This window comes from Melanotaenia boesemani, chromosome 24 (genome assembly GCF_017639745.1).
Source record: "Melanotaenia boesemani isolate fMelBoe1 chromosome 24, fMelBoe1.pri, whole genome shotgun sequence".
Lineage (NCBI taxonomy): Eukaryota > Metazoa > Chordata > Actinopteri > Atheriniformes > Melanotaeniidae > Melanotaenia > Melanotaenia boesemani.
The window spans coordinates 9,695,632-9,719,207 of record NC_055705.1 but is presented as its reverse complement, the minus strand read 5'-3'; the positions used below and the strand labels follow the sequence as shown (position 1 = coordinate 9,719,207).

The 23,576-nt window shown below is 39.1% G+C and overlaps 1 protein-coding gene across 3 annotated transcripts in view; it reads right to left on the bottom strand.

Annotated features, from left to right (window-relative positions):
• The window catches only part of LOC121635484 (T-cell surface antigen CD2-like), a 43,124-nt gene that overhangs the window by 16,564 nt on the left and 2,984 nt on the right, over nucleotides 1–23,576 (bottom strand). Inside the window, exons 3-14 of one of the 3 annotated variants that reach the window (XM_041978652.1) lie at nucleotides 17,109–17,234; nucleotides 16,860–17,020; nucleotides 16,687–16,774; nucleotides 6,328–6,480; nucleotides 3,653–3,778; nucleotides 3,401–3,564; nucleotides 3,224–3,311; nucleotides 3,020–3,109; nucleotides 2,896–2,919; nucleotides 2,108–2,134; nucleotides 1,950–1,976; nucleotides 508–540 (exon numbers count right to left, since the gene is read on the bottom strand). In XM_041978652.1, the coding sequence (XP_041834586.1) occupies nucleotides 508–540; nucleotides 1,950–1,976; nucleotides 2,108–2,134; nucleotides 2,896–2,919; nucleotides 3,020–3,109; nucleotides 3,224–3,311; nucleotides 3,401–3,564; nucleotides 3,653–3,778; nucleotides 6,328–6,480; nucleotides 16,687–16,774; nucleotides 16,860–17,020; nucleotides 17,109–17,234 (1,107 nt within the window). Of the gene's footprint in view, nucleotides 1–507; nucleotides 541–1,949; nucleotides 1,977–2,107; nucleotides 2,135–2,895; nucleotides 2,920–3,019; nucleotides 3,110–3,223; nucleotides 3,312–3,400; nucleotides 3,565–3,652; nucleotides 3,779–6,327; nucleotides 6,484–7,091; nucleotides 7,362–16,686; nucleotides 16,775–16,859; nucleotides 17,021–17,108; nucleotides 17,235–23,576 lie in introns of those variants that run through there. The other 2 variants (XM_041978653.1, XM_041978654.1) reach the window with 2 other exon arrangements.

Genomic DNA, 23,576 nt, shown 5'->3' with positions numbered 1-23,576 from the left:
TCTATAAGAGCTCATTGTTACTCCTCAGCTTAATGTCTCTGCAGGCTGGAAACTAGAATAAATGGAACAATAGCACCACCCTGTAGCCAAAGAGGTTATAGCCTAATAACAGCATGACCACCGCACAATGGAAACATTCCTATGGAAGACATTCATTTAATTTTCTTTCATCTCCCTGTAGAACACCACAATTTAAATTTTACCTGGTCATCATTGGTTAACCTTTTATAATCTGAATTTAAATTTACTTTTTGCCTGAGAAGAAACCTGAAACACAAGATTCTCAGATCTTTTTTTCTAAATATTCTACAATGAAAAAGAAGAAGGACCAGTTTTAGTGTTTTAGCCCCAGTGGATGCCCAGTTCAATCTGGTTGCTACTCCATTCCATAAATTAGTGTTTGCCTTCTCTATCTAAACAATCATCATCATCTTCATCTGTCTCGCTGCACAACTTCTAGTTTCCTGATTTTACTGGTTCTGACAACAACATCCACATTGTACTCACCAGTGTTAGTGTTATGAAGCATTGTTTCAATCTCTGTCAAATGAGAAAAAAACAGACAAAAGAAAAGGGACAAACAAAAAAAGTTAAAACCAAATAAATGTTTCTAAATGTCTGAGTACAGAATTTAAAGAGACCGGGTGAGTCTGAGAGAAGGTAGAGAGGATCACCCCTTTCTGCTCTGCTCTGGTACGACTTGCCAGCTTTTTCAACCATTTTCATGTTGACAATTTCAGACATCAACATTATGAACAGAAGAAAAATAATGATAAATTTCTAGGGTAGAATTCATAAACATAATTAGGAAGTTGGGAAGGTAATCTGAGAAATGTAATCATAAAGCTTCTACAGCTTTTAATAATAATAATAACGAGGTGTAAAACAGCTGGACTAGTTAGACTTGTCCCATTGTTTTGTACAGTTTAATCATGGTGGTCTTTTATTTATATTTTGTCAGTTGGACACTTTATTATTTGTTTGCTGTGGATTTAATTTGTATGTTAGGTGTGAAGGGTGATGGTCTGGCTGCTGTGTTGTGCCAAGAGGAGCTTTAAGGGTATAAGGCTCCTCTTGATAATCAAATTCTTTTATTTCTTTATTTGTTTAAATATATATATTTTTATCACACCCCATATTAAAAGTAAACAGTTGGGAACCCCACAGCAATGCTGGAGACTCTGTGGACATATCAACGCCAATCATTCCCACGTTTTTGGTCATGTGGATAAGTTCGTCCCTTTTGGGAAATTGTTGCTAAGGCGATTGAGGACATTTTAAGCTATAAAATACCTAATGATCCACGGTTTTTGTATTTGGGCCTATTGCCTGCAGAAGTGATTCATGTGGAGGACATTTATCTGTTCAAAGTGATGATATTGGCCAGCAAGAAAGTCACAACAAGAAACGGGTTGAAAAGTGATCTTCTGAGACTGGAGCAATGGCGAGACATCATGGAGGAAATTTTCTCGATGGAGAAAATAACTTATTATTTAAGACTGAAAGCACAAAAATTTAAACAACGATGCAAGAAATGGAATATTTACAATGCTCGCTCACATGTAAACATTCCTTTGTGATATGTCTGTAGTACCCCACATGTTGTGTTCCGTATACGTTATTTTATTTACTAAATATTTTTGTTTGTTATTGTTACTGATATCTATGTTTGAGAAAAGGCTTAAATAAAAAGTTAAAAAAAGAAAGAAAAGTGGAAAAAAGGAAGATACAGTAGATAGTGGTGTGCTTTAAAAATGTGGCGTTCACTTTGTGAATCAGAGAACTGACTCCTTAGATTTTTTAACAGAGGCGTTTGGATGAACTGAACCTGGATGTTTGCTGGAATCAACGTGTTGATTGTACATTTACAACGAGCAGTAGCTGACAGCTTCTACTGTGGTTGTTTTCACAATTTTGTGGCACTGAGGGAAGATTTAAAGATTTCTTACCTTCTAGTTGCCCTTCTTCTTCTTGTCCTGTTAAAGAAAAAGATAATTAAGTTTACTTTTGTTTGTTTTGTCAGCCTAGTTTATTTGTGAGTGAACACAGTCTTTCAGTTGATGAACACTTGTTATAGTATTAGCAGTAAAATACAAAAAAATCTCACCTCCTTTGTTCCTGTTACACCACCGTCCTATATTAAAGTAGAAGACGTGTTTTAACCAACATCACATCATTAATTTGTTTAGTTAATCTGGTTTATTTGTGAGTAAACAGACAGCTGCTGCCACTGTTTTCATATTTTTAGTTTCAACGCATCAGACCAGATTCATCCTGATTCACATCCTGTTCTTAAGAGTGCAAAATAAAGTTAAGTTAGTGTTACCATGGTGATTTGATGAGGAAATTTACAGCCTGTTTGCTAAAACTTTGGTACTAAATAAACTGAGGTATGTGATGAGCTGTTTCTGCTTTGTGTCACATTTTGCAAACATTCTTATTTTCACCTCTATACACGTTACCATGTTTAATTAAAGCTTCTCCTGGTCTCCGTCTACAGACTGAAGGCCCAGTTATGCTCCCTTACATATGTCATTTTTCATACAGCAACATATACCAGGCGTACCTATTACAAACATAAGGGAGCATAAATGGGCCTTTATACGTCTGCTGTTTTTTTCTGAAGTAAATTACCCCTCCTCACTCGCTGGCTGTGGCTGTAACAGCCTATATCTTAATTACTAACAACTAGACAGAGACTGGAGGCATAAAACCTCACAAATTAAACAGTGTTTACAATACCAACACAGCAATTTATTTAATGCCTTCGAGAACACAAAAAGAAAAAAGAATTTGCTGTTTAATCTTTTAAATTAAAATAAATTGGGTTAATTTTAAGAAGTTAAGCTGCAGCTCTTAAAAAAATGTTTGTGTGAATGCAGAAATTTGACTCACCAGAATTCAACTTTTCTTTGATCCCTAGAAAAGTAAAGAAAGTCAATTAATATGTTTATGATCATGGTAATACTCGTTTAAATTTTGTTCAGCAGAATAACTATCTGTTTTACACAATACTTACTTTTTCTGAATACGAAACATACAAAAACAATGAGGATAACCGGGATGAGCAATAACAGAGCAAACAGAGCCGGATTTGCAGTTCCTGAAACTAAAAACAAAACAAGATGAAATAAGTAAATTGCTAATTGTTGACATTGACAGCTTGGAGATGAATGACTCCAGGGGTGGATGAATATGGATATTAGCAGGTGTGATAACTCACCTTTGATAAAAGGGTTTTGAACCTTTTGGCTGGATTTTTGGCTGACAGGGTTTTTTAGGCTACAGCCAAACTCGGCCTCTTTTTGCTCCTTGAAATAAACAGAAAACAGCATTTAAACGAGTCTGAAGCTAAAAAAAAAAAAAGAAAGAAAAAAAACTCATTAATTTTGAAACTGACCTGAGTTATGTTCAAGGTTTTGCTTCCGGGTTTTGCTTCCATGTCACCATTTATCCAGGAATACCGGACTTGTCCAGCGTCTGTGACGTCGCCTTCACAGGTCAGAACACAGTAGGTCTTCTCAGTGTTGCACCTTGTGGTGATGGTAGGTGTGGGAACCGGAGCTGATAAAAACAAGCATCCACTTAATTAGACCTCACATAAAAAGAAAACCTACTGCAGCTAAACTTCAGATAAAATTCATCCACTTACCAATGATCCGAATTTCTGTAGGATCTTTGACCAAGTCAGAGATCTCTGCTGTGTATTTTCCGCTGTCCTCTCGAGTCACATTTTTGATTGTCAAATCTCCATTTGCTGTATTTAATTGGCACCGACCTACAGATAATATATATTAAACAATAAATATGTTATTGTCAAGGTATTTCTTTACTTGGAGCAGCTTTTTAGGACAAAAAGACACATTTTGCTGTTTGAGCATCTTTTCCTTCAGCGTCTCATTGCTTTTGGTGAAAGTAGAAAGTTTTCAGTATCGCATCCTGTTCAGGCTCTTCTTGATGGATATTTCTTTACGACACGTATTTGCATACTACTCTCTTTGTGGTGAGTTTGTCATGCCTTAAATAATGATAAAAAAAATTATGTAGTGATAATTAAGCAATGGTACCAACTTTATTTCTATATATGAGAAAAAAATATATAATTCAGAGAATAAATAGTTTTATTATTTGCTGTTGCAACTATTAGTTGCTGGAGTTTTAGGAGAGGAATGTTGTCCCATTCTGGTCTGATGCAGGATTCTAGCTGCTCTACAGTCCTGGACCTTGGTTGCTGGACTTCTGCTTCCATGATGCTCCAGATGTTTTGTTTTGGTGAAAGGTCTGGACTGCAGGCAGGCCAGTCCAGCAGCCAGACTCTTCTCCTGTGAAGCCATGTTGTTATGATGGATACAGGATGTGGTTTAAGAACACGCTGGTAAAATCTGCTGAGCCAGAGCACAAAGGCCCTAAATCTAGACCCGAGATTTGGCAACCACCAATCCACGCCGAGGCTTTGTCTGCATGGCCTATACTGCACTCTGCATCACAGGCAAAAGGAGGAGGAGAGCCATCTCTAACAGCACAGAGGCAGCACAAAAAGCCTCTAGGTGGCTCTGGATAAAGAGAGCTGATCTGTGGGTGAGCTGCCACATGTTGAGGCCTGATCGACTCATGAGAGACCCGAAACACCCAGTGATCTCAGGATAATGACTGATGACGTGCCCTGGTTTTGCATTAGAAGATGTATCATCACAACTAGCATTGCTTTACTAAAATCTGCAAGGCCTTCCCTGAGAGAGACGTTGTCTGGATGGGAGCAGATTAGGGCTGCTCGATTATGGGAAAAATGATAATCACGATTGTTTTGATTAAAATTGAGATCTTGATTGTTTAAGACAATTAGAGAAAGAGAGATGGGGGGGGGGGTTCACATTGAAATCCACATCATATTCGGCTCTATGGTGTGACTTGACCACAGGTCCGTAGAGGTGGCGAAACACTGGACTGTAGCCACGTCCTTCACAACACCCTCACCACACTCATCAACATTTTTCTATTCTCTCGTGTCAGGTCACAAGCCCCCGTGTGCACGTCTACGTGAACGAGCGCAACGTTTAACATGCATGAATGTTGCCTGTCACTTGGCTGGAGGAGGGCAGCAATTTTCACCTCATCGTGCAAGTTCCATAGAAAATGAATGGAGAAGGAGCGACGTCACCTCCCGTGTGTCCAGCCATTAACTGGAGAGGTGTTTGCAACTGGAGTTAAATAAAACCAAAGTGGTTGGGGCTGTGGGAGGAGTCCGCAGCAGAGAGCTGCAAGTGGCGCTCGATATGCAACTGAAAACAGAACAAGAGTAAACTGAGAAGGAGTAAATAAGCGGATCCTTTCATTTTTATGATCGTTGATAACAAGCTGGATGCTCCCTCTCCTCTTTAGTCTGCAAGACACGCTGTCCATGCTTTCCAGAAACTATTTTACATTTTCATCCATCTAACCACAGAACAGTTTTCCACTTTGCCTCAAATACTTTTCCAGCCTTCTGTTCCTCCTGTTTCTACTTTTTTAGACCCGTGTTGCTGTTTTCAAATTCAAAGTGAGCTAATATTTTCCATGAAACAGTAGAATGTCTCAGTTTCAGCATCTGATATGTTGTTTATCTTCTACAAGGAAGAAAATATGGGTTTATGAGACTTGTTAATCATGGTATTCTGTTTTTAATTAAATGTTATACAGTACATAAGAGGTACATTTCAAAATCCTGCACACTGTGAATGATGTTTCTAGAATGAGGGGATGTGATGTACGTGTTTTTCAAAGTTACAAATTGAAGGAAGTTTGTGAAGTTGCAAGGTGTAATCTCTGCTAATCAACAAGCCGGCATAGTCGATAAACTGCAGTGTCCAACCCACCTATTAAAGTCTACTACCCTCTTAATATTCTGAATATATGGGTCTGCGTGGGGCTAAGAGCCTACTGTTATTTTGGCACTTAGTGCTGCTGTAGCCCATCTCCATCAAAGTTTGGACATGCTGTGTTTTCAGAGATCGTATTCTGCATATCTTGGTTGGAACCAGTAAATATTTGAGTTATTGTTCCCTTTCTATCATCTCCAACCAGTCTGTCTATTCTCCTCTGACCTCTGACATCAACAAGACATTCTGGTCCAGACAACTGCTGCTCACTGCATATTTTATCTTCTTCAGACCATTTTTTGTAAACATTCAAAGTCACTTAAATCCCCTTTCATCCTCATTCTTTTAAGTCATCTTGACCATGTCCATGTGCCGTGCGATTGGCTGATTAGATTTGTGTAAACAATTAATTGAACAGGTGTACCTCATAAAGTGGATGGTGAGTGTGAGTGTGAACCACAGGTGAATATACCTTCAAAATGACGATAGTATGAAACACTAGATCCAAACCACTCGGCTGCAATGTCGGGTCCATGTTTCCATACAATGCTGGTAACCTTATCAGTCACTGGGCCTGCACTGATAACAACTGTGGTACCCAGTTCTCTGTAGGGGCCTGGGTCATCTGCTAAATGAAATAAAAAGATCAGCAAAGACATCTGTTTGAACGACCAGTTCTTTTCATCAAGACGTTCCTAGTTTCATATGTTCTGTGTTTCTATCTAAACATGTTCTTCCATGATCTAGTTTGCAAAGTAAACCTCCCTTTTTACTCCAGTTTCGGCTTTTTACACTGATCACTGATGAGCTGGACTTTCACATTATTCACTTTGCTCAAACATAAAGTTTTAAAACTTATTTCAGCAAGCGATTAAATCAAGGGCATTTAGATCCAACACCCCAAATGTCTTACAATAACAAGGTCAATATTTGTACATTTTACAACTTTATCAGCCTATAAAGCCCTTCAATTTACTTTACTACGAATAAAGGCGAATATTCAAATTAAACAAGATGAGAGGATAGTACGGACTCATTTTATTGTTACGCATCTTCCTTTAAATTTATTTTATACATACGCCACTGTAAGATGGTAAACAGTATCAAATATTTGTATTAATTAACTTTTAACTAACATAACTAACCATTTTCAGCCTGCTGTACCAGGTTACTGTCCGTGTGTTTATAATGGCGTCGTATCATATCTATTACCTGGTTTTGCTATCACAGACTTACCAGAGCCAACCGTGGATGCAGTAAGAGCCCATATCAAGAAAGTCCACTTTGCTGTTAACATCCTCCCTTAAAACTACTAAAACTACTAAAACCGACAAGGATTTCTTTTAATAACATCAGAGCCGATCCTCAAAGCATGTTAGCTCCGTGGAAAAGGAAGGACGGAAGCTGTAAGGAACCAGTAAGCTAGTTGGCAGGGCGTTTTCATTAAAAGTGAAACCGAAACTTAGAGAATCGTGACGCACAAAATAAAAACTACGTTAAGTGTGTTTACATTAGTGTTTCTCACGGCTGTATTTCGGGATTCCCCTCGTCTCTGAAAGTTTTCGATGTTTCATATTCCAGCTCTGGTTAATTTAACTTTTTTAAACCCATTTCAATCAGGCATAGAAACATCTAGAACATGTAGGGCGGGACGTCTCGAGGAAAAGGATTGAGGAAAAACTGGTTATATTGGAAAAATATTACTGTATATCAGGTGTGTTGGAGCAGAGAAACGTCTAAAACCTGTAGGACTTAGGCCCTCTAGGACCAGGGCCCCCCAACATCGCTGTAAATGGTTCTCAGATATCAGTTCAGCCCACATTTGACCTTGAATGACAGCAGTGACTCCAGGTGTGGCCACCTAAACTCAACCACACGATGAATTTCTGCCTAGCTGCTGAGCTTTTGGATCACAGAATTCACAAAGATGCAATAAATTGGAAAAAGTTAGTTCAGACACTATGAAATCAGTCCCTTTAATTTGTTCTGCTGCTGGAGAAATTAAAATATTCTCCACTTTTTGACTGAAAACAGGACAACCACAGTCACACTTTATACCAAATCAACTCATAACTTGACAAAAAAAAAAAAGAAGACTTTTAAGCAATAAATCTTAATAATTTTATTGTCTTTCTCATGATTTTACAAATATGATACTTCTGCAATTCAACTTTAACTGTGCAACACAATGGCATTATGGACTGTTGGACTTGACGTCCCGAGGGACACCTGTGACTCCAGGAGGCTGTGAATCCTGCAGACCAAAGGCTTACATGTGAGATTTAATTCTTTAGTGTCATCCTTGGAGTGTTCATTGAGTTAAGCTTTGCAGAGAATCCTGACTTTTTTCTGTCCCGCCTGTTGTTTGTCCACAGGATTCACCAGCAGCTTAAACACACAAACCATTTTCCACCAGTGATGTAAGGAGGGGCTACAGTCAGGGGGGAGGAAGCCGGGTACCTCCCCATCGCTTCTCTCCTCCCTGACGGGTCAGAGAGCAGCTTCCCAGACGTGGCTCGAAGTGAAGTTGTACAGTCTCTTTGGACGAGGCTGGTGGTACCTGGTCAGAGCTGCAGGGTGGCTCATCTTTTTAGAAATGGGTGATCTTGCCACGCAAGTTTGTTGGGGCACCAGCACAGATAAGAACAATGGCATGCAAGACTCACATACATGGTCATTTTTTTTTCTTCAATAGAAAATAAAAACTCTGACATAAGGACAAGCACTGAGCCCTGGCAAACACCCAACGGCCAAGCGTTTTAAACTATATGAAGGACGAATGACACCTTTTTTTTCCTAAAGTATAATAGGGGCTTGCAACAGTTAAAACCATGTCAACACAACAGCTGGCTTCTTTTCATAGTCAATAAGCCCCAATAAGAGGACATAATACATCTCACATTTATATTATTTCTTCTTCTACACCTTTTTATTACAAATGTATGTGCTTTTTATTTAAAACCTGGGAAAAAAAACTGAAAAATTTGCATTTCAACAACAATCCACCCCCACTCCGGCCAATTTATTGCAAATGAAGTGATAACAACACTTCAGCAACACACACTTCAATATGGCACAAGCATCTTATTATTCAAATATTTTTATTGATTTTTATAAATTTGCAAACACAATACAAAATGTAGAACATATGTAACAGATGTTCACAACAGTAGGTGCTAAAAAGAAATAAAAATGACATTACGAAAGTGAGACACTAAATAAGAATAACATAAAAAAGATACATAATTCCAGAAATAAACAAAATACGATAAAAAATACAAAGAAATACGGGGGCTACACTCTTATGGAAATTCAGTCTCAAAGTAAATAAGAAATGGCTGCCAGGTCATGTTATATGTTTGAATGGAGCCGCTTATAGAATGTCTTAGATGTTCAAGTTTTAAGTGAGACATAACTTCTTCCACCCAACGCTTATGAGATGGAGGGGCGGCTTTCTTCCAGCTGAGAAGTATCAGTCGCCTCGCGAGTAATGTAACAAATGCTATGATAGTGGCCTGATGTGATGTTATTGGTATACCCGAGGGGACAACCCCAAACAATGCAGTTATAGACCTCAGTCCAATATTCCTTTTACATACTGATGAGATAGTTTTAAATACTGCTTGCCAAAAGGTGTCGAGTCTGGGACAAAACCAAAACATATGGCTCAGATCAGCCGGGCTGTGTCCACACCTGGCACAAGAGGAGTCCACACCCATGTACAGTTTAGCTATTTTACTCGGAGACAGATGTAATCTGTGTAGTACTTTGAATTGCAGTAGGCCATGTCTAATGCAGATAGATGATGAGTGAATTCTTGTGACTGCGGCCTGCCAAGTTGTATCTGTAAATAGTTCTCCTAGTTCTTTTTCCCATTGATTTTTTAAGTGGCAAAGTGATGGGGATGCAGCACTTTGAATTCTGTCATAAATGGCTGATACTAAGCCCCTGTCGAGCGGATACATATCCAAACACTCATCAAGCCATGTTTTCTGAGGCAGCGTTAAAGAGAACTGAGTTTTAACAAAACTACGCATTTGGAGGTATCTGAAAAAGTTGGTTTGTGGGACATTAAAGTCCTTCTTCAGCTGTTCAAAAGACATAAATTTGCCATTTTTGAATAGATCCTTGACACATGTTAATCCTCTCTTCTGCCACTGTTTAAAAGATGGGTCAATCAAAGATGGAGGGAAATGGACATTGGAATGGATAGGAGATGCACTCAAGGCATGTCTGTAGTTGAAATGAGTCCTGAACTGAAACCATATCTTCAAAGAGCCCCGGACAATGGCATTGTTTGTCCAATGACATTTACTCAGTGGCAAAGGACCACACATTAAAGAACCGAGTGAGACAGGATTACTAGAGTGTTGTTCCAGGTGGACCCAAGCCGGAGATTCAACGTCCGATAAATCTGCAAACCAGAACAATAACTTATGAATATTGGTTGCCCAGTAATAGTAAAGATAGTTAGGTAAGGATAGCCCGCCATCCTCCTTCCGTCTTTCCAAAAATTCCCTTCTAATTCGGGGGATATTTTTATTCCAAATGAATGTGGTTGTATATTTGTTCAATTCTTTGAAGAAGGCTTTAGGGATGAAGACAGGTATAGTCTGAAATAGGTATAGAAGCCTAGGCATGATTATCATTTTGACAGAGTTAATTCTTCCCACGAGAGACAAAGGGAGTTTTGACCATTTATCCATGTCTTGTTTTGCCTTATTTAATGCATTTATGAAGTTTTTGTCAAACAAGCAGTCATAATAATATGTTACACAAACACCCAAATAAATAAAACTGTCTTTACTGATTGTAAAAGGCAGATCATGGAATGCCAATTGTCGAGCTTTTTCATTTATTGGGAATAAGATACTTTTAGCTAGATTTAGTTTATACCCTGACACTTGCCCAAATTCACTGATAAGGTTGAGAGCAATTGGAATAGTGATGTTAGGATTTGAAAGAAAGAGGAGCAGGTCATCAGCATAAAGGGACAGTTTATGCATTTGACCTCCTCTTTTGACCCCCACCAAGTGAACTGATTCCCTCATCATAATTGCCAAGGGTTCAATAGCGATATCAAATAATAGGGGGCTCAGGGGGCACCCCTGTCTAGTACCGCGCGAGAGAGGAAAGAAGCTAGACAACAGCTTATTTGTTCGTACTGATGCTTGTGGTGCTGCATATAAAATGCTAATCCATGAACGAAAGACTGGACCAAATCCAAACTTTTCAAGTGCAGTAAATAGAAAGTTGTATTCAATTCTATCAAACATTTTGTGGGCGTCAAGGGAGATCACTACTTCGGGCTCAATATTGTCACGTTGATAAATTACATTGAACACGCGACGCAAATTGCTAGATATTTGCCTACCTGCAATAAAACCCGTTTGATCGGGGTGTATCAATTTCGGAAGAACATCTTCGAGTCTACCTGCCAACACCTTAGCCAAGATCTTATAATCGCAGCACAGCAGACTAATCGGACGATACGACTCGCAGAGCAACGGGTCTTTAGATTTTTTGAGGAGCAATGAAATAGCAGCCTGCGTCATGGTTGCAGGAAGAGCCTTTTTGTCTAATATCTCCTCAAAGACCTTAGATAGCAATGGGACTAATTTAGAAGCAAACTTTTTAAAAAATTCTATGGGAAACCCATCTGGGCCAGGCGCTTTTCCAGACTTCATTTTCTTAATAGCATCACTTATTTCAGATTGGGTAATTTTATTCTCCAACATGTTTTTATCCGAATCCTCTAAAGTGGGCATGGTCAAACTACTGAAAAAATCGTCTACTGAGGCTGCATCACTAGCTTCAGAAGTATATAAATTCTCGTAAAAGGACTTAAATTGGGTATTAATGTCTTTTTGGTTTGTTAATATATTCCCATGTTCATCCTTAATTGCTGTTAATGGCACAAGCATCTTAGACATGACCTAAACGCATTGTCGTCTGTGTTGTGGGTGAATATCAAAAACCAAACCACACTATATTTTAAAATATTAAGATAGTAATCATCAGTAAAGCAGAAAAGAATAGTGTTTTTTTTTCCTTGTAACATGCAGTCTGCTGCTCTGCGAGCAAAAACGACTCTGGACCTCGTGGTAAAAATAAAGGGAAAAAGTCTGATTAGCCTCGCCAGTTCAGCCAATGAACTTCTGTTACTCAAGAGCTGCACTGGAAAATCCGGATCATTGTGCAGTCACGTATCCTCACTTCCTTATCTGAGGGCTGGATGACCATTCCTTCACCTGAAAGTTGCTTGCAAAGCAAAGCATGTAGTGACTAAAAGCCTTTGAGTCAACCCGACTGCGCCAGAGATAACATTTGTTCAAATAAACTTTGCATAAAATAAGCAGAAATCTGTCGTCGTCGTTCTTCTTGATCACGTAGATGATGGCGCCCTCCTAGAATGAGACTTTGTCCTCTTTGTTGTGGGTGTAGTCGTAGATGGCCAGCACTGAGTGGAAACAGATACAAATTATGGTTTGAGATGATCGTTTCTGTGAAAGTTCTACTGGACGAGAAATTTAAATTTAAATCAAGTAGAAGCTTCGATTTGTTTTATAGATGCTTTTTTGGTATTAACTTTCCTTTCTTTAAGTTCTTATGCATTTAAAACGTCCACTTCAAAAGGATCTATTCTCAAATCCTTGATTTGCCACCTTAACAAAGTAGTTTGAGCATCTGTCAAGAACCCAATGATGATGCTGTTAATGGTGAGACAAGGCAGATTAATTTAAGTGCCAGACAAAGCAACACCAAGATGCTTTAGATCCATGGTTTTTAACCTGCGGTACAGTTAACACTGATGGTACTTGTGCGCCCTCTAGTGGTACCCTGAAGAATTTTCTGATATCAACTTATTTACACCTTATGCTCAGGGTTTGTTTTTGGATTTTGAGGTGGGTGCAGGGGCCTGATATTGGTAATTACCAGCGATCTACGCTGACTATTGGGACACGGGATGTAACCATCCTGGTACCTGAGCCTGGGAATGAGGTGGAACGGTACCGACATAGTTAAGCTCATCTCTACGCACAGCGTGGACTCAAACTCCAGGAGAGGGGCTGGACTTTCTCATACTCCAGTCTTACTCATGAGGAAAGGTTCTGGTTGGTAAGGGGGTATAAACCTGATTTTTATCAGGAGTTTATTTTGTAGATCTGGGTGTATTAATCATTTTCATGCTCAGATTTTGTACAGCTATCTCTCAAAACTATGGTGGCCCTGAAGTGTCACAGCAATACAAAAACCATAAAACTACACAATCAACCGCAACACGAATACAAAAGCTGCAACGGACGTTTTTTTTGGTCGGAATTAACGACGCACAAAGTGGGCAACAGTGAAAGTTACACCACAGGACGGAGGTTACTGGGTCTGCTCCTTTACCATCAGCTAGGCGATGACCCGGACAGAAGTGATGACATGCAGAGGAGTTTCCGTTTAAATGGAGAGTAAACTGTGGAAAGAGGCTCTAACAAAACAAAGGAGAAATGGATCTTTCGGGGCGAAATTGATGATAAATAATAATGTACTTCCACCCTGTACAAGTACATTATCAAGATGTTTACATTTAATGAACTATCCTTTTAGAAAACATGAAATTTGTTGAGAAAAATAAGCCCAATTTTAACTAAATTTTGCTTACGTGTATCATTTACCTTATTTTCTTGTTCTATTAATTTACATATTTTATTTTAATTTATTTAATTTTTAGATCTCTTAAGAAATCTATAAAATAAAATGTTTATTTTTAATAAAAAAATTATGAAATTGATCAAGTTGATACATTCTAGATATATTTTCTCAACTTCATATATATTAAATATATTTCTTCTTATTGTTTACATTTATGTTTTACATTTTAATCTATACTTATTTAATTTAATTTAATTTACTAATATTCATGATTGACACAGAGTATAAAAATGGCTCGCACGGACCATGTCAATTGTCAATATGACAATGTAGGGTTAGTATTTTCAGTTAGTATTTCTGAACTATTGGGCAGTAAGCATAGGACATAAACAGAGTAGTGCCTAAATATGTCACTTCCTTTTAAGCAGACATCGTAATACAATAAACAACACCAAGTATCTTAGCCTATCATACAAGGAGTGTAACTTTTTGGTATTATTTGCTTGAATCTAGTGAAGTTTACTGTCTTTGTACTAACAATCCCTTAACATGGATGTATGGACAGACACACAGAGGGAGACAGATTAATAAGAAAAGTGTCAAGATTACACAATATAAGACAAACAGCAGATGACTCCTTGTGACTTCACTATCACCAATAAAACTGCCCTTATGAAGTGACAATCTAAGATCATGACCACCGCACAATGGAAAAATTCCTATGGAAGACATTCATTTAATTTTCTTCATCTCCCTGCAGAACACCACAATTCAAACCACATCATTGGTTAACTTTTAATAATCTGAATTTAAATTTACTTTTTGCCTGAGAAGAAACCTGAAACACAAGATTCTCAGATCTTTTTTTCTAAATATTCTACAATGAAAAAGAAGAAGGACCAGTTTTAGTGTTTTAGCCCCAGTGGATGCCCAGTTCAATCTGGTTGCTACTCCATTCCATAAATTAGTGTTTGCCTTCTCTATCTAAACAATCATCATCATCTTCATCTGTCTCGCTGCACAACTTCTAGTTTCCTGATTTTACTGGTTCTGACAACAACATCCACATTGTACTCACCAGTGTTAGTGTTATGAAGCATTATTTCAATCTCTGTCAAATAAGAAAAAAACAGACAAAAGAAAAAGGACAAACAAACCAAATAAATGTTTCTAAATGTCAGAGTACAGAATTTAAAGAGACTGGGTGAGTCTGAGAGAAGGTAGAGAGGATCACCCCTTTCTGCTCTGCTCTGGTACGACTTGCCAGCTTTTTCAGCCATTTTCATGTTGACAATTTCAGACATCAACATTATGAACAGAAGAAAAATAACGATAAATTTCTAGGGTAGAATTCATAAACATAATTAGGAAGTTGGGAAAGTAATCTTAGAAATGTAATCATAAAGCTTCTACAGCTTTTAATAATAATAATAACGAGGTGTAAAACAGCTGGACTAGTTAGACTTGTCCCATTGTTTTGTATAGTTTAATCATGGTGGTCTTTTATTCATATTTTGTTGGTTGGACACTTTATTATTTGTTTGCTGTGGATTTAATTTGTATGTTAGGTGTGAAGGGTGATGGTCTGGCTGCTGTGTTGTGCCAAGAGGAGCTTTAAGGGTATAAGGCTCCTCTTGATAATCAAATTATTTTATTTCTTTATTTGTTTAAATATGTTGTTTCATCTTATTTATTTGATATCAAGGAATTTATGTAATCTTGCTGGACCTGACCAGAGAGGAAAAAGGACAGTAATGAAGTGAAAAGGAAAGTGGAAAAAAGGAAGATACAGTAGATAGTGGTGTGCTTTAAAAATGTGGCGTTCACTGGGTGAATCAGAGAACTGACTCCTTAGATTTTTTAACAGAGGCGTTTGGATGAACTGAACCTGGATGTTTGCTGGAATCAACGTGTTGATTGTACATTTACAACGAGCAGTAGCTGACAGCTTCTACTGTGGTTGTTTTCACTATTTTGAGACACTGAGGGAAGATTTAAAGATTTATTACCTTCTGGTTTCCATTTGTCTTCTTGTCCTGTTAAAGAAAAAGATAATTAAGTTTACTTTTGTTTGTTTTGTCAGCCTAGTTTATTTGTGAGTGAACACAGTCTTTCAGTTGATGAACACTTGTTATAGTATTAGCAGTAAAATATAAGAAAATCTCACCTCCTTCGTTCCTGTTACACCACCGTCCTATATTAAAGTAGAAGACGTGTTTTAACCCACATCACACCACTAATTTGTTTAGTAAATCTGGTTTATTTGTGAGTAAACAGACAGGTGTTGCCACTGTCTTTATATTTTTAGTTTCAACACATCAGACCAGATTCATCCTGATTCACATCCTGTTCTTAAGAGTGCAAAATATAGTTAAGTTTGTGTTACCATGGTGATTTGATGGGGAAATTTACAGCCTGTTTGCTAAAACTTTGGTACTAAATAAACTGAGGTATGTGATGAGCTGTTTCTGCTTTGTGTCACATTTTGCAAACATTTTGAGAACCTTCTCTTATTTTCACCTCTATACACGTTACCATGTTTAATTAAAGCTTCTCCTGGTCTCCGTCTACAGACTGAAGGCCCAGTTATGCTCCCTTACATATGTCATTTTTCATACAGCAACATATACCAGGCCTACTACAAACATAAGGGAGCATAAATGGGCCTTTATATCTCTGCTGTTTTTTCTGAAGTAAACTACTTAAAGAACTCCTCCTCACTCACTGGCTGTAACTTAATTTAATTACTAACAAACTAGACAGAGACTGGAGGCATAAAACCTCACAAGTTAAACAGTGTTTACAACACCAACAAAACAATTTATTTAATGCCTTTGAGACCACAAAAAGAAAAAAGAATTTTCATTTATCTCTAGAAAAGTAAAGAAAGTCAATTAATATGTTTATGATCATGGTAATACTCTTGTTTAAATTTTGTTCAGCAGAATAACTATCTGTTTTAGTCAATACTTACTTTTTCTGGATACCAAACATACCAAAACAATGAGGATAACCGGGATGAGCAATAACAGAGCAAACCGAGCACGATTTGCAGTTCCTAAAACTAAAAACAAAACAAGATGAAATAAGTAAATTGCTAATTGTTGACATTGTAATTTCAGACAGCTTGGAGATGAATGACTCCAGGGGTGGATGAATATGGATATTAGCAGGTGTGATAACTCACCTTTGATAAAAGGGTTTTGAACCTTTTGGCTGGATTTTTGGCTGACAGGGTTTTTTAGGCTACATTCAAACTCGGCCTCTTTTTGCTCCTTGAAATAAACAGAAAACAGCATTTAAACGAGTCTGGAGCTAAAAAAAAAAAAAAAAAAAAAACTCATTAATTTTGAACCTGACCTGAGTTATGTTCAAGGTTTTGCTTCCGGGTTTTGCTTCCATGTCACCACTTATCCAGAAATACTGGACTTGTCCAGCGTCTGTGATGTCGCCTTCACAGGTCAGAACACAGGTCTTCTCAGTGTTGCACCATGTGGTGATGGTAGGTGTGGGAACCGGAGCTGATAAAAACAAGCATCCACTTAATTAGACCTCACATGAAAAGAAAACCTACTGCAGCTAAACTTCAGATAAAATTCATCCACTTACCAATGATCCGAATTTCTGTAGTACCTTTGACCAAGTCAGAGATCTCTGCTGTGTATTTTCCGCTGTACTCTCGAGTCACATTTTTGATTGTGAAATCTCCATTTGCTGTATTTAATTGGCACCGACCTACAGATAATATATATTAAACAATAAATATGTTATTGTCAAGGTATTTGTTTACTTGGAGCAGCTTTTTAGGACAAAAAGACACATTTTGCTGTTTGAGCATCTTTTCTTTCAGTGTCTCATTTTGGTGAAAGTAGAAAGTTTTCAATATCACATCTTGTTCAGGCTCTTCTTCATGGATATTTCTTTATGACACGTATTTGCATACTACTCTCTTTGTGGTGAGTTTGTCATGCCTTAAATCATGATAAAAAAAAGGATGTAGTGATAATTAAGCAATGGTACCAACTTTATTTCTATACATGAGAGAAAAAATCATAATTCAGAGAATAAATAGTTTTATTATTTGCTGTTGCAACTATTAGTTGCTGGAGTTTTAGGAGAGGAATATTCTCCCATTCTGGTCTGATGCAGGATTCTAGCTGCTCTACAGTCCTGGACCTTGGTTGCTGGATTTCTACTTCCATGATGCTCCAGATGTTTTGTACTGGTTAAAGGTCTGGACTGCAGGCAGGCCTGTTCAGCAGCCAGAGTCTTCTCCTGTGAAGCCCTGTTGTTATGATGGATACAGGATGTGGTTTAAGAACAGGCTGGTAAAATCTGCTGAGCCAGAGCACAAAGGCCCTAAATCTAGACCCAGGATTTGGCAACCACCAATCCACGCCTTCATGGATGACCTTGACAGTGACCACTGAGTCTGTGCCTGGTGGAAGACGGATCTGGAATGGGCTAGGAAGACTGATGGCTGGGCACTGCGGATGTTATTTAGCTATCCAACAAAGTCAAGATCCTTCGTTCTGAAGACAGGCAAGTTTTTAATTTCAGGAACACCAATCTCCATCATTTCAGAAAAGCCTGTGAACTTTACTGTACTACCAAGACCTATTTAAGAAGATAACAGCGCTGGAGGCGAAGGTTTGCCGCCTTGAGGTCAATATTGAAGAAAATGGACTGCATGGAAATGAAACAACCTTGTCATTGACCCACAACAGCGGAGGTGAGCAAGCTAACAGATGGCTAAAAAGCACAGATAACACTACGAAAAAAGAAGCTGCCTTTGTGAATTACAATAAATCATTGGGTAAAAATCCCACCTGGAACTGTCTTGGTGCAAAGCCAAAAAGTAAATCATGCCTCCTGGAAAAGGGAGGACAACGTATCACAGGCCGGGCGCAGCTAGCTGAAGTCTATGATGAGACCGACTGGCCTCCGCTCCCTACAAAACAAAGGTCCACTTTTACTCCTCTACATGGTAGGAAACAGTGGAAAGGTTAACAACAAACCTCCAAAGCGCCTGAATGTGAAACTACAGAACAGATTTGCTCCACTATCAGATGACTCGGGATCTTCATTGGACGGCCATCTATCCCAGGACTGCGAGGTGAGGACTAAAAGCTGGTCAGAAAGGAAAAGGCCCCAGGGAAAGCTAAAGGCTGGGCCTGAAATTTTGATTATTGGTGATTCTACTGTAAATGATGTTCAGTAGATGTGTGGAAAGAACACCAAAGTCTTCTGCTTTCCTAAAGATATGATCAGTGACACGCAGGAGAGAATTCTGAAAGCCGTGGCTGATTACCCAGATGTGAGAAACATCGTTCTACATACAGGGTCAAATGATGTGTCCAAGCAACAATCTGAGGTTCTGAAGCAGGACTTTACTGGACTGTTAAACACAGCGAGCTCTCTGAAAGCAGTTGTTTTTATCAGTGGACCTGTGCCCCCCATCAGAAGAGGAGAGGAAAGATTCTGTAGATTACTGGCATTAAATAATTGGCTTATTTCGGCATGTGATTACAACAAACTGCATTTTATTAATAATTTTTACATCTTTTGGGAACTCAGACATCTTTTTAAGGCAAATGGATAAAATCTGAAAAAGTCAGGGGTGAAACTTTTCACCTCCAACCTTTTCCACTTCCTGCGTCATCCCTCTGTATTCGGTGCCAAGACTGGGATACAAGCGGAGTTATCTCATAAGATAGACCAAACAAAACCCAGTGGAAACCCAGAGGAGGAGCTGCATCTGCCCCCACTCTGCCTTGAAAAACAGAGACATCAGCGGAGGCAAGAGGATGGATCTTTATTTGCCCTCAACCCCCTCAACAGCACCAAAAACCAGGACAATGATCCTTCGCCCCACCAAACCTCAAACAGGTCATTGTCGCCCATACTCCCCCCCCCTCATCTGAAATTCACTAAAGAGATGATGGACCGGGGCCATGCTGGACTCAGATCTACCCCTCAGGCCAATATGTTTCTGTCCCCCATAAACCCCCCACTAGAGCAGCTAAAGGGAGGGCGCCCAGCCCCTCCTATACCACCATGCCAGCTTCATGTTTTGAATGTATGATGTGTGGAGGGTCCAGGCTGCGTGGATAATGGCAGTCAAAATTTTTCCCAGGACAAACTGGATCCCTGTTTATTAGAAGGTTTAAAAATATCTGTACTGTTTGGCAACAGAAGGAGAAATGCAGCTCGGTCAGAACACAGAGAGCTGCTTTCTAAAAGGTTTCTGAGTAGTGTTAACATACCCTGTGAGCCACAGCGTGCCCCCAAACATAGGGTAAACAATTCCAAACCCATTAAGTTAGCTTTATTAAATGTTAGGTCATTAGCAGGGAAAACATTTTTAATTAATGATCTTATCACTGAACACAACCTTGATTTTATGTTTTTAACAGAAACTTGGTTAAACCAAGATAACAATGCAGCCACTCTGATAGAGTCAACCCCTCCTAACTTTAGTTTTATCAGTGAGGTCAGACTGAACAGGAGAGGAGGGGGGTTGCAGTTCTACTCAATTAATCATTTCAATGTAAGCAGTTATCTTTTGGAAATTTTACTTATTTTGAATATGTGGCTCTTCAGCTAAAAGCTAAAAATAGATCAATGTTTCTGAATATATACCGCCCACCAGGGTACTGCGCAGGATTTCATGAGTTTAGTGAACTGCTGCTTTAATCTGTGTAGACTTTGACTGTGTAATTATTGTTGGTGATTTTAACATCCATGTAGACAACCCTTGGGATAAGGGAACTAAAGACCTGAGCAACAATCTGGACAACTTTGGGCTGACTCAGCATATAACAGGGGCCACACACACTAAAGGACACATTAGATTTACTGATCTCGAAGGGTTTGAACTTTTCTAAAATTACTGTGTGTGATGTGGGCCTGTCTGATCATTACTGTGTTTTCTTTGAGCGTACGATTCCTGTTCACAAAAATGTCTCAACAGAGATCATCACAAAACGGTGTATAGCTGAAAACACGACTGGGATGTTTAACCAGGTCTTCTCTTCAACACCTGCCCTATCAGGGGGTTCAGCCAATGAGCTTGTCACTAGTTTTAATACTAAAATGTTAAGTATTACGGATGCTGTTGCTCCTATTAAGGTGAAAGTTGTGTCTGGAAGGAAAAGGTCTCCATGGAGAAATTCCACATTGGTGAAAAATGGAAAAAGAGAGTGTCGGAAAGCCGAGCGTAGATGGAGAAAAACAAATCTACAGGTTCATTATGACACGTATAAAGAGAAACTTCACTCTTATAATCTACAACTGAGGAATGCAAGAAAGTCCTATTTCTCTGACGTTATTAGCAAAAACTATCATAATGCTCGGGTCTTCTTCGCTATTGTCGACAGATTAACAAATCCTCCTGTGTCAATAGCACCTGAACTCTGTTCAAATTCTTCACAGAAAAAATCCAGAATATCAGACAAACAGTTGGTTCATCAGCAGCAACAGGTTCAATAAATATACTGTGTCCATTGAAAACCAGCTTAAACACCATGACACAGTTTAGTCCCATTAGCAGCAAAGATCTAGGCGATATCATAAGTGAGTTGAACTCCTCCTCTTGCTGCTTGGACATCCTGCCCACAGGCCTTTTCAAAAAGGTCTCAAGAACTCTGGAACCAGATCTGTTACAGATTGTTAACTTATCTTTAATTTCCGGCGTCTTCCCAGAACTTCTAAAAACAGCTGTAATCAAACCTCTGCTAAAAAGGGACAATCTAGACAAGACACAAATGAGCAACTACAGGCCGATCTCAAATCTTCCTTTTCTAAGTAAGATAATTGAAAAAGCCGTTTTTCATCAACTGAACGACTTTTTAACACAAAACTGCTACGATGTCTTCCAGTCAGGTTTTAGACAGCACCACAGCACTGAGACTGCTCTGACCAAAGTCATTAATGACATATGTTTGAACACAGACAATGGAATTTTATGTCAGTCTTAGTTTTACTGGACCTCAGTGCTGCATTTGATACAGTTGACCACAATATATTACTTAAAAGACTGGAGAACTGGGTGGGCCTCTCTGGCACTGAGCTACACTGGTTTAAATCTTATTTAGAGAATAGAAAATACTTTGTGTCAATAGGCAAGGCAAGGCAAGGCAAGGCAAGGCAGTTTATTTGTATAGCACATTTCATGTACAGGACAATTCAAAGTGCTTTACATAAAACAAAGATATTACAGATATTTAGAAATAGTAAAAGGCATCAACACATAATCAACACATAATCACAATAAAATAATAAATTACATTAAAATGATTAAAAGCAAGATAAGTAAAAAAAAAAAAAAAGGTAACTTTACTTCTGAGCAGACAAGAATTACATGTGGAGTTCCCCAAGGTTCCATCCTGGGGCCTCCTCTGTTTAACATCTACATGCTCCCACTGGCACAGATTATAAAGAAAAACAAACTTCGTTACCATAGCTACGCAGATGACACACAGATATATATTACAATGTCACCAGAAGATCGAGGCCCTGTACAGGCTCTTGGGAAATGCATTGAGGAGATTAATGACTGGATGTGCCTGAACTTTCTCCAGTTAAACAAAAACAAAACTGAGGTGATGGTTTTTGGAGCCAAAGAGAAACGATTAAGTGTCACCACAGAGCTTCAGTCTATACAACTAAAAACCACCAGAAATCTGGGTGTAGTGATGGACTCAGACCTTAACTTTGAGAAACACATTAAGGGAATTACAAAGTCAGCCTACTATCACCTTAAGAACATATCAAGGTTAACAGATCTGATGTCTCAGCAGGACCTGGAAAAACTAGTCCATGCTTTCATCTTTAGTCGGCTTGATTATTGTAACAGTGTCTTCACAGGTCTACCTAAAATATCAATTAGACACCTGTAGCTTATTCAGAACTCTGCTGCTCGAGTCCTCACTAAGACTAAGAGAGTGGACCACATCAGTCCAGCTCTGAGGTCTTTATACTGGCTGCCTGTTCGTCAGAGAATAGATTTTAAAGTTCTGCTGCTGGTCTATAAAGCTCTGAATAGTTTTAGGACCAAAACACATCAGTGACCTCTTGACCTGGTATGAACCTACCAGAACCTTCAGGTCATCTGGATCCAGTTACTTATCAGTTCCCAGAGTCAAAACCAGACATGGAGAAGCTGCATTCAGCTTCTATGCTCCACATGTCTGGAACAAACTCCCAGAAAGCCTCAAATCAGCTGAAACACTTAGTTTATTTAAATCAAGGTTGAAGACCCACCTGTTCTCTGCTGCATTTCACTAGTTTTTATTTGGAAATCCAGATCTGCATTTGGTTCTTTTACGCTGAAATCTTAACTTTATTTCATTATCTGAGCTTTTTCCTGCTGTTTTTATGTAATCAATTTTATCTTTTTTAATCTTTGTTTTTCTTTCTTTATTTTCTTTCCCTGCACCTTGCTGTAATGTTTTTATGTTTTATGTAAAGCACTTTGAATTGTCTTGTACATGAAATGTGCTATACAAATAAATTTGCCTTGCCTTGCCTTGCCATACCTGGAATGATACCCAAAGCACTGAACATCTTTTACATACATACATCACTCCTCCCTGAGCCGCCACCTTATCGTGGTGGAGGAGTTTGTGCGTCCTGACAATCCTAGCAGCTATGTTGTCGGGGGCTCATGCCCCTGGTAGGACCACCCATGGCAAATAGGTGTCTAGGGGAGGGACCAGAAGAAGTGCGGTTCAAATCACCCCTATGATGATGAGAAAGCAAGTACCAAGGTTTCCCTTGCTCGGACGTGGGTCACCGGGGCCCCCCTCTGAAGCCAGGCCTGGAGGTGAGGCATGGAGGCGAGCGCCTGGTGGCCAGGCCTTTGCCCAGGGGCCCGGTCGGGCTCAGCCCAAAAGGGTGACATGGGCCTCTCCTCCCGTGGGCTCCCCACCTGCAGGAAGGGCCATAGGGGTCGGGTGCATTGTGAGCTGGGTGGCTGCCAGAGGCAGGGACCCTGGCGGTCTGATCCTTGGCTGCAAAAGCTCTAGGGACGTGGAATGTCACCTCTGTGGTAGGGAAGGAGCCTGAGCTGGTGCG